Source organism: Lactuca saligna, chromosome 4, assembly GCF_052625555.1.
Source record: "Lactuca saligna cultivar CGN05327 chromosome 4, ASM5262555v1, whole genome shotgun sequence".
NCBI classification, from domain to species: domain Eukaryota; kingdom Viridiplantae; phylum Streptophyta; class Magnoliopsida; order Asterales; family Asteraceae; genus Lactuca; species Lactuca saligna.
Window position 1 is genome coordinate 77,203,606 of NC_136420.1, and position 12,842 is coordinate 77,216,447.

At 25.3% G+C, this 12,842-nt stretch overlaps 1 protein-coding gene across 1 annotated transcript in view; it reads right to left on the minus strand.

Annotated features, from left to right (window-relative positions):
- Window positions 1-12,842, minus strand: part of LOC145042168 (aspartic proteinase A1-like) — a 53,628-nt gene that overhangs the window by 9,579 nt on the left and 31,207 nt on the right. The window contains exons 4-5 of the mRNA XM_078990554.1: window positions 9,231-9,325; window positions 5,649-5,761 (exon numbers count right to left, since the gene is read on the minus strand). Coding sequence (XP_078846680.1) covers window positions 5,649-5,761; window positions 9,231-9,325 — 208 coding nt within the window. The remainder of the gene's footprint in view (window positions 1-5,648; window positions 5,762-9,230; window positions 9,326-12,842) is intronic.

The following is a 12,842-nucleotide window of genomic DNA, read 5'->3' on the forward strand; positions in this document are numbered from 1 at the left end:
TGTAGAAAAAAAACTTCTTACCTTCCCACCAAATAAAATTTCTTACCGGATATATATATATATATATATATATATATATATATATATATATGTATATATATATATATATGTTGTCAAGATCAAGATATTTTTTAAAATCGTTTTGTATTTTGCAAAATCATAATCGTAAAATCGGATCGAAATTGAAAAATTCTACTAAAATTAACTCATATTAAAATTTTCCCGAAAGATAGTGGGTGTGAAGTATACATTATAACTTGATGTTCGTTAGAATGTTGATATTGGAATCAAATTCAACTTCTTATAGGTGAACCATAATATTTGTTGTAGAAAACCGTAAAAATTAAGAAGAAAACAATATAGCTAAAAAATCATTTTGATCCTGTAGAACTAAATACATAAGATCATAAATGGATTATTATAAGTATGATCTGCTTATTTCAAGATGAACTAATGAAATGATGGTGCTTTACAAGACTTTTTGCAACTTGCGATGCTCGATTTTAAATTGAATAGAATAATTTTTGATACTCAGCTATATCATAAAAGTAAAGGGGTGGGATCAGGATCGTAGTGTGATCGGAATCACTTGTTACTTGTAGAATTTTAAAATCGTAAGATCAAAATCGAGATTTTATGAATATATATATATATATATATATATATATATATATATATATATATATATATATATATATATATATATATATATATATTGAAATAAAAGACTCCCTTTTTGTCCAAGTGGCATCTTCATAGCCCGAGAATTTACAAAGAAAATTTTCAAATTTGTGCTTCTAGTTTTAAAATCAACGTTTAGTTTATTTGAATATCAAGAAGTAATTTCCGTCTTTCTTTCCAAGTTAGTATAATCGATAGAAGTTCATACGATAAAGAGATGTTTATGAAAATTTGTAGAATTTATAGATGTTGAGTAGCGACAATGACGATGAATATAACACTTATTAGGTTTGATTTCTTGGGTTTTTCTCCTTGATTTTATTTAGTTTTGTTTCTTATATTTCTACTTTGTACTTTACAGTACTATTTTTTAGGTTTTTTTTTTCTTTTTCTTTTAATTTTTTAATTCGTAACTAATCCTAACTAATGCAATTTGATTCCTAGCTTCATTGTTGATTTATGAACCCCACATATAGAGCCGGTCCAGATGGTGGGCAACCCGGACGACCGCTTAGGGTTCACGTCTCTAGGGACCCAAAATTTATGAGATATGTAGTGTATATTATTAAAAAAAAATTATTACCTAAATGATTTTTAGGGTATAAAGTTGGTTCAAACTCAAATTAGCTCAGAAGATAAATAATTTGGTTTGCTTGTTATTGCTAATTGAACACATCTATACCGAAGAATAAATAATATTTTTTTAATCTTTACTTTATTTGTCTTTGAGAGGTTTTTTTTTTTTTTTTTTTCCTTTTCGCCCTAGGTTTCAAATATGTTTGGACCGGCCCTGCCCACGTACTACTTCTGTAGATGTATGTTTATAAGGTTTACATGTTTTCAGTTCACCTCTTTCTAATCATTTTTAGTTAGTATGTCGTTTATTGTTGTTAGGTTGTAGACAATAGATGATTTAAAAATAAATCCAACCCCTTCTGCTCGCTTCTTTGGTATTAGAATATTTTCTTTGATAAAATGCCTCATTGAATCATCATCATGTCCTTTTTTTTTTTTTTTTTTTTTTGTTTTGTATCTGCGGTCCCGAAACACACATACATACATGACTATTTTTTACACACATACATACATGGCTATTTTTTTTATTTTTTGTTTATTTCTGAAGCAAGGATTTCGTACTAACAAAGTGCATGATCGTGCTTTATTGGAAGTTTTAATTAGTTCAGTATCAAGACGCTCACATTGATTGAAAGATTTATCCTTAGCTCCACCTCAAAAGTAGGTATGGTGTTTATGTTCTACAAGTTAGGTTTTGATAGAATGCTTTCGTAGACTAAAAACACTAGGATACTAATAACATTGCATATCAAATACTATCTCGTTAAAGAATAAAATTCTTTATGATCTTAATTGAACAATGTTGATATTTTATTTAAAGGGAGGTCAAAATTACAAAGAAGCGGGGGGGGGGGGGGGGGGGGGGGGGGGGGGAAATCAAGCCTACAATCCATAGCTCTTTTACATTTATCTCACTTAACGTTTGCCATGCAACATTTGGAAGATAAATGGAAATCCTCCAAATAAGGTTTCACATTTTATTTTATATCCACTTATGTTTCTTCTAAAAGTTGATTCACTAATCTATTTCAATCAAGCCACATACTCTAGGACACTTATTTAGCATGTTGTATAAATCTGATGGTGGCAATTCAAATGAATCTACAACATTTTTCGAAAGTTCCATTCCATCTTTTAGAAGGAATATGGTATAGGAATCAAAGGAATTAGAACCCAATTTGAAAGTAAGTTCGGTAACAAGTTCAAATTTTGACATTTTTTTTGTAAGAGATTCAATTCGAAATCCCATAAATGTACAAGTTGGTATTCAAAAGTACAAGATAAAGTTGTCGATTTGTAATCACGTAATTACTTTATCATAGTTTAGGTACAAAACCTATATAATCGATCTCACCTGAAGGTTGCATGCCCAAGGATCTTTATAATTTGAACTCCATGTATACTTTCATAACACTTATGCAAGAAAGTAAATGTTTTACTTTTTTAGTCATACACCTTTGATCGGGTATGGAAAAGTTGAGGAATTGAAGGCTTCTAAGAATAAATTCCATGAAGTTCATATCAGAGCTTTAGGTGATGTTCTAAATCATTATTACGCAAATTGATGATATTTTTTATTTTGTTGCCATTGTATATATATATATATATATATATATATATATATATATATATATATATATATATATATATATATATATATATATATATATATATATATATATATATATATTACAACATATTAGTCATATTTTCAATTTTAAAAGGTATAAGTTACAAAACTTTTTGTACAAACCAATTATACATAAATAAATCACTAATACTTACGGAAAGTTTAAAGCTTTGAATTAAAGAATGTTATTAAAAAATTTAATTTGAAGCAACCTGACAATTTTAAAATATTAAATTAATGTATATAAATTAAATTACATTTCTTCAACTAAACACGATATTAATTAATTTACATCAATAATATAAACATGCAATATAAATATAATGTCTAATTACATAAGTATTTAATTTAAAAGTGATAGTTGTTTTATTACATATTAATTAATTATAACCTTTTATAATTATTTCGTTGCAAGAAACTATTCACAAAAAAAGCTATTTATCATTGCCGTTTTCCGTGGGCACATATCTAGTGTGTGTGTGACTATATATATATATATATATATATATATATATATATATGTGTGTGTGTGTGTGTGTGTGTGACTATATATATATATATATATATATATATATATATATATATATATATATATAATATTAAATATAAAAAATGTGATAGTAATTGTAATGAATATATTTTTCTTTCCTTATTATAAATCCTAATCTTAAGAAAAATAATTACTAAGACTGATGGGAGTGGTACCAAGTTTGTCACAGTGCATGTAGGCGCCACCTAGGCATTGTCACACTCGTTCAAAATTTTTCCATTTACATGGTGTGGGTTGCCATACTTGTCATGCTAATTTTTTTTAAATTAATTAATATAAAAAAGAGTAAATTACACGAATGATCTCTATGGTTTGGAGTAATTTGTGAGTTCGATTATTAACTTATTTTTTTTCACTCAGAAGGTCTCTATTATTTGTTTTTGTTATACGAATGCCAAGTTTGTCACGATCAAAAACCAAGTTTTGTAGGTTTGACAAATGAAATAACTAAAGAAAATGAATTATATAGATGTAAAGGGTTTAATTAATTAATTAATTAATTAATTAATTAATAATAATAATAATAATAATAATAAAAGATAATAATAAAGTAGATTTATTTAATACAAATAGGTTTTATAAGTTCATGGGGGTATTGTGTAATTTCCTGAAGTTATTCTTGAAGAGATATTTCAACTTTACGGAAGGATCTGTCATTATACGAAAATCAAGGGACGGAATGTGCCAAAGTTGTAAATCTTGTTTTCTTCTTCCTTTAGATGCATACACAGTGACAAATGCTTTTTTTTTTTTTTTTCGGATTTAACCTGGAAACTTGTTTCCTATGAATACCAAGTGATCCCAACTCTAAATAATACCCAAACCCCATGATTTGTCTCATCGGTAATTTTCAAACGGGTTATCGAGCCGAGCTCGCATGCCGAGTCCTCGACCAGGTGTTCGTCGAGGTTGCTGATTGGGTTGCCAAGCCCACTCCAACCAGCCTAATAGTTTCCAATTTTTTAGCTCTTAACACACATTCATTTGACTTTGGAATATGAAACTAACATCTAATCCTATATCCTTTTAAAAACCTCTTAGCGTTTTTTCATCGATTTAAAATATGTCAATAATATTTTTTTTATTAGTATAGATTGAATTACTTACTTATTAATCATTCCGATTATATTTATATAAAAAATTTACTTTAAAAAATGTTTAGTATTTAAACATTCATATTAATTTTTTTTAATTAACCTATATAGTACATAGGTCTCACACTTAGTGTGTGTGGGCGTGTGTATATATATATATATATATATATATATATATATATATATATATATATATATATATATATATATATAGATCCGGTAAGAAATTTTTTTTGGTAGGAAGGTAAGAAGTTTTTTTTCTACATATTTTTTTGACGAACAAAATAAATGAATCACTAGATGATTCATTTGTAAGATGATTCGCAAGAAAAAATTCTCAAAAAAACATCTTTATGATTCATTTTTAAGTAAATTAAGAAAAAATTCATTTTTATGATAATTTTAGTGAATAACAACAAAATCATTGTATAAATGAATCATCGAGATGTTTTTTTGAGAATTTTTTCTTGTGAATCATCTTACAAATGAATCATCTAATGATTCATTTTGTTTGTTCGCAAAAAAAATATTTAGAAAAAAAAACTTCTTACCTTCCTACCAAAAATTTCCTTCTTATTTGATCTTGACTCTATATATATATATATATATATATATATATATATATATATATATATATATATATATATATATATCCAATAAGAAATAATTTTTTGATAGAAATGTAAGAAATTTATAATTTGCATATTTTTTTGTGAAACAAAAAAAAAAACTGAGATTAATAAAAAATATCAAGATTCACAAATAAAAGAAATCTTGAAAAAAACATCTCGATAATTACTTTCCACGATGATATTGTTACTATTCAATTAAATTGTCTAAATAGTGAATTATTGCTTGAATTATTAAAAAAATGATTAATGAATGCATTTTTTCGGAATTTTTTGTGTATCATGTTATTTTTATTATCTAACGATTCGTTAAAGAATATACACATAAAAAACTTCACATCAAAAAACTTCTTATCTTCCTACAAAAAAAATTTCATTTTTTATTCGATCCGGACTATATATATATATATATATATATATATATATATATATATATATATATATATATATATATATATATATATATATATACTATGAATATAACTTACCATACTGGGATAGAATTATCAATTGAGTTCTCTTTGAATCCAAGCCCAAGGATACCATCAAACTTCCCCCCTAAAAATGTAATCCCTGGCTCCCTAGTTGCCTCAATGAACTCCTAGTTTGAACATAAATTTGAAATATTGTCAGTTGTATATCTATATCTATATTGTATAATATATAATCTATATTTATATCTATATCTATATATATATATATATATATATATATATATATATATATATATATATATATATATATATATAAAGCAAACATTTTTCCTTAAACCTCATTCATTTGAAACTCCCAATACTATTCAACATATATAATTTTAGTTATAATAAATTAAAATGTTGTGATTTGTAACTTCCAAAACTCTTCAAATCATGCTATTTAATTGATGAGTTAAATGAAATATTAAGCATATATAAAAACATTGTACTTTCATATTGCATGTATGTCAACATAAAATGAAAGATTATATTGGTAGAGTTTGAAAATTATGTAAATAGTTCCATAGATGTAAAAGAACAGTTGCAACTTTTCCAAATATAAATGGAAGTAAATGTAAATTTGGTACATGTAAAGTTTTATATATTAACCTAGCTTGAAATTTAGGTATGTGTGTAAAGGTATACTTGAGATATATTTTTTTTAATATTTATATGTTATGGATCTTTTTATAATCACAAGATGATGGAGTAAGACTGATAATTATTTTTCATGAGCTTTTGGTAAATCAATCTTTAAGTTATTTATCAGTTAGAGCAATTAACTTTGTTAAATATATGTATCTTTATGTCGTTTTTCTCTTTTATGTTAAGACAATTTATTTTTATATCCAAGAGTACATTATTCAACATGTACTTTATGTTATTAGTTATAAACTATGTTAGTTTCTATAGTTTATTTTGTTGTAAACGCCATCGATGGAACTTTTGATAATTGATTTTGATAAAAGGAGTTTACAATTATTATTCCAAATTGTTAGTGATAATGACGAATTAGAACGAATGATTTTAAATATGATATGATTTTATTGTTGAAAACCAATTATTATTTATGTGGCATAAAAATACTTCAATAAGTTCTCGTAAAATTTATATGTATTTATCCATTTTTAAAATGTTTTTATAATAATAAAAATAAATACTTTATTATATCTTATTATATTAGTCAATTTCCTTTATCTTGTTTCTTATCAACGTAAAGTTAAAGTAAAAATAAAGAAAAATATTAATATTTTATAAGAAAATATAAGTGATAAAAATATACTTCACATGTAATATTTCCCATTTCCAAACCCACTCGTAACATGTTTTTTTTAAGTGATTGATCTTAATACTTAATAATTATTATAACTTTGAATTTCAAATCATTATTTTACTTGAACCCTCCATTCTCTTCTAATATATCATAGTTTTAAGGACAAAATCAAAAGTACAGTACTTAAGTACAATTACTTTTTAAAAATGTACTAATAATTTTTTTTTCAAACAAGTAATGTTTAATTAAGTAAAAAGAATATTAATTTAAAATAAAGTAAAACTACAAGGTAGATTATATTATATTAAAAAAATGTTATTTAAAATAATAATAATAATAATAATAATAATAATAATAATAATAATAAAACTATTTCGAAATCATTTACAATTACCTATAATTATTATTAAATTAAATTTTTTTATTTAATTCAATTCAAATGCAACTTATTATATCTGTCTTATCGTATACTTCAAATAGTTATAAAATTAATTATAACTTGGTGTAAAAATCATTATTTTAATAATAAATTCCAATAATATTGTTATTATAACATATAATTATCAATATTTGTATTATATTATTGCATAGAACTTAGGAGTTTGAAATTCCTGTTCCAACTAAATAGTTTTCTATCTTAAATGTAGTTTTGATTCCAAATTTAATGTAATTAGTCATGCCTTTTTATTTTTCACTACACTCATGGGTCTTTTGTAAGTTATGATTGTTAATGTTAAATGTTTTTTTATTTTTCACTTATTTATACGTACCATAGCTATATGTACCATATAAATAAGTTTTCATCAAAATATGTTTGAAAATATGTGTGATTCAAATATGAAAATAGTTGAAAAATGAGTTTTGTCGCATTAAAGGTTATTTCTACACGATTTTTTATAACAATATTTGTATATATCAAATGTATATTGATTTCTAAATATTCATTTTGAATGATTTATAAGTGTTTAATAAGTTTTGTTTGATATAAATGTTATACTAAATGTTGTAATGTTTTTATGTTGTTAAAAGTTGTAGTATTTTCCATATTGTTTCTTATTTGTTTTATATACAAATCAACATATGTTATATATATATATATATATATATATATATATATATATATATATATATATATATATATATAATTGTACAACTTAAAACGGTCTATAAAATTATCAAAAGCTATAGTATCTTTTTTTCATACTACTTTGTTATATATATATATATATATATATATATAAATAATCTATACAATCATCAATTAATAGTAGAAATAACAAATGATATAAAATTATTACGGTAAATAAAATTAAAAGGTAAACTACATGTTTTATTTTGCTACTACATTGATTTTTGCATGAATAAGTACAAATCTCAATATGTAAATATTTTATTAATTTAATTAAATAATTATATTCGTACACAACTTGTGAGGATTCACCTAGTGTACTTATAAAAATAATTTTACTTACACCACATGCATTTGAAACATGCATGTCTTTTGAAATGTGAAATATTATCATATTAATGGTAGTTTCTAAATTATTAATATAAATACTTAAAATATTAATTTAAATATAATGTTAAGTTGAAAATATTAATCAAAATATCAAATAACCATAAAAGTGTTCATAGATTATCTTTTTATAAAATCGTTTAAAATAATTAAATGTTTGAAATATAAAAGTAAATCAACATGTCAAATTAACTAAAATATCCAAAACTAATTTTTTAATACTATTTGAACTACTTCATAGATTATCTTTTTATAAAATCGTTTAAAATAATTAAATGTTTGAAATATAAAAGTAAATCAACATGTCAAATTAACTAAAATATCCAAAACTAATTTTTTAATACTATTTGAACTACTTCAAACAATTGACTTTTAAATCATAACCATAAATAATAACAATAATTAAAAATAACATAAACTTATTAATCACATTACCTTACAAAAAAATCAATTAAGTCGTTTATAAATTAGTTAATCATAATTTTAAAGGTAATATTATAACGATAATTGTATGTAGTTTTATTATGTAGTTTTATTCACACATTAACTGCGAGCAACGATCATTAAATGACATAATGTTAATATATGTTATAATATAGTTCAAAATCATTACAATTTTACATAATAAAGTGTAAGAGACTATTGTTTGATGGTTAGTTTTAATTACATTATTATTTTCAATGTTTACTTTGCTAAATTTTAACTATATATTTTTATTTTGGCAATGAACGAATATTCGTTTAGTTTAAAATTTAAAACAAGTCTAAATTATAAATTTCGTATAGGAAGAAGTTGTCATATCCACCTGATCCTCGATAACTATATCTCCGACTTTAATGTTGTCTTCACTAAAATATCCGGATATTGATTCACCTCCATATTCAATAATAGCATGTTTTCCTGTTACAACCGCTATCAATGTTTGAAGAAAATCAAAGATGATAAAAACATGGTAAGTTAAATCATGATAACTGAAATATGAGTAATTTTTTTATTATCCTAGTTCATCTCTGTAGTACATGGGACTCGATGAGAAATATTACAATGGTAGTTTGAAATGTAAGAAAATATGACGATATAAAATGCTTGTTATCACGTGACAATCCTATTTTTATTTACGGCACATATTAATTCGTAATAAGTTAATTTTATACTATAAGATAAATCTTGCTTTTAGTTATCCAATTCGAAGTCTATAGTATAATTCAAGATAATTTTTATGAAGATCTATTTAGAATATGCCTGAGAATGTGTACTAAAGTCGCTTGCATGGATTTGGGTGTTGCATAAGTTAAAGAAGAATTCAAAAGAATCAAATTACTTGAGGGTGATCGTTAAATATACAAGTTTGATAATTTTTTTTAGTAAGTTGGTGATTTATTCTAATGGAGAACTATTCTAAAAATTACACTGTTTAATATAAATACAAAATTAGTGAAATTGGAAATATCATATTTAAATACTTTTTTTACAATAAAAAATGATTGGTAATAGTCTTCAACAAAACTAAGAGGTAGCAGGTATTTGATATCGTTTTGCTACACTACGTGAGATAAGTTTTAAATTTGAAGCGTTTTGTTTAAATAAAATACTAAAAGTGTAGAGTACCAAACCAGGTTTTTTTGTTCAAAATAAATCATTTTGTCAAACACAAGGACTTAGAAACTCTCATACGCTTCGTGTTAAACATGTACTAAAAGTCAATTTTAATTTCAATAATTCTTACCACTGTAATTGTGTTCTAAGGAATTAATTTAACTAGCCACCATTAAAATATTTGTTTTACAGTCCCAATGAAAATATGGTGTTTGTAGCTCGAAAAAGAGTGTTCCTTGAGAGATAACTTATATCTCCAAAAGTCAATCGGAGTTAATTTGACATTAAAGAGATTCAAGAGCCAACCAACAATGAACCTATAGTTAACACCAACTCTTAACCAAAGGTTGTGAAACTTGTTGAGCCTAATGAAATATCATTACGTCTTCGCAGATAACGAATGTGCAGTCACTTTGACTTAAGAGACTAGGGATCACTTAAAGTCAAGACATATAATGAGTAAATACCATTACACTCGAGATAAAGTTAAGGATGGAAAGCTAGTTGTGAAAAGAGTATCATTAGATAAAAATCCAATTGATCCGTTCACAAAAGGGATGACCAATGAAAGACATAGTATGCATGCTATGAGCATAGACATGAGAGACGATGTAAAGTTTAGTAGTTAGTTAATTATTTTGGAATATTTAGAACAATGAATAAAATATATAAAGGATATTTATTTAAATTCAAGTATGATACAATTTACAGTTAACTTATTATTATTATTATTATTATTATTATTTTTTTTTCATGTTTAGAGCTTCAATTCCCGAGTGTTAATTTAGTCAAACTCCATAATTGCTCATACTCTTGAGAGTGAGTGTTGAATTAAGGTTGCCGTAAAATGTCAATAGATTGTCTATAGTGATTAGACATAACATGAGGATTGCGACTAATGTTCATGAGTGGTTAATAGAGATTTAAGTATTGGCGAAACCTGCATTCAAAGTGATTACTTTATGAATTCAATCACGAGTAATTCTGAGGTAATAAAATATTTAATTCTTAAAATAGAGAGACACTGAGTTCTTTGCATATGATTTAGTTATGTATTATTTTTACTCAAACGCTATCTATGCTTGGTGGTCATAATTGGTAAGTCTTTGCATGATTTGATGAGTAGACAAAAACTGTGTATTCAAAGTTATTTGTTCGTTTTCGCCTCAACGGGAAAAGCGATACTGTGGGCCTCTCAGTGATTTGACGATGATATTCATGTGTTTGGCCAAGCTGTGACTAAATTGATGTGCTCAATTAGGAGTCTGATTTGATCATCATAAATAGGAAATCGAGAAATATAATGATGAACTGTTTCGTTGATTCATTACCCATAACTGGTTTCACAATATCTTGTAAAAACAAATGAATAATTGATCACTTATCTAATGAATGATTATTAATAAGATTAGAGTTCGACAGTTGCAGTGGAAGGCATGCTTTGTTGGTTAATCAAAGATTTTTCGTTCCAGTAGTAGTTTATGAATTGTCCAAGTAGGAGATTGTTGGAAATAGGTGTTGAATGTCATAACTAATTGATATAACTATATGTATGATAAAAAAGTCCTTTGTTAGTTGCCCTCATAAGCTAGAATAGCTAGAAAATGGTTTAAGAGAGTGAGGAAAATAGTTTATTAATTTATTACAAATTAATAAATTAATTAGTTACTAGTTAGAATTAATTAGAATCAATTTTGAAATAATTATTGTTCAATAGTTGAGAAATAGGAACATTTTGGATCCTCCATAGAGGTGGACAGTTTTGAGGGAGCTTTAGGAGCTTCCAGAATCAATCTATGTAATAGATAATGTAAAGATTCGAATCATGATTGAATTTGATTATTTAACTGATTAAAATCAGTGTTTATCTGCAAGTTACCACAAGTATATAATACCTTATAGGCCTTCATAAATTCGATTATACCTCATGCATAAATGTGATTTTCAGATCTTATAAGCCTCTCTCCTATCTCCTAAACTTTCTAGGAATTTAGTCTTTTGGGTGTGAGCCATTAGAGACATTCCTACTTTGGGTGCTAGACCTTCCAAGAGCAACCAAGAGTTTAAGATCTACAAAGCAATCACAAGTATATATGATTATACTTGAAAGCTTAGAATAATCCCCTTTTTGATAGTTCAAATTCATAGTTTTGAATGTATGTTGCTATAATAGTAAAACTGTAACGCCCGTGTTTCTGGCTAAGCATTATTATAACAATATAATAGTTAGGGTCAACAATTTTAATCTAATTTGAAGTAATAAAGAGAAATTTATGAGATTTTGTGTGCATTACACTTATTTATAATGATGTAATAAAATAATAATAAAAATAGGCATCAAAAATAAAATAATAGATGAACCCAATATCTATGAAGAAAGTTGAAGTAATCATACCAAGGATTTCGGGGATATAAGGAACGCTGGAATCCGAATTATAACGAAGAAGTTATGACATTTTGAGTTTTACGGCAAAACCGGCACGTCACCGGGAATCGTAAAAAGTGAGTCTGCGCTAAAATACTTTTTAGCCATATCGATCTAAATGAAAGTCGTAGTATACGTTAAAATGATAGCATGCATAAAAAGAACATCCGAATTTGACTTCGTATGAGGAAGTTATGATTTTTCTAAGATTTATCATATCAATATGCACCCCATAATTCGAATATTGGATTGATCGACTTTTAGCCGACACAACTTGAATAAGAATTGAAGATCTCATTAATAGGAGCTTAACGACATAAAGACAGACGAAAACGGACGTCGGATGACAAAGTTATGAATTTTTAACGGGCTTTACCTGTCTAAGTCTGTAAAAAT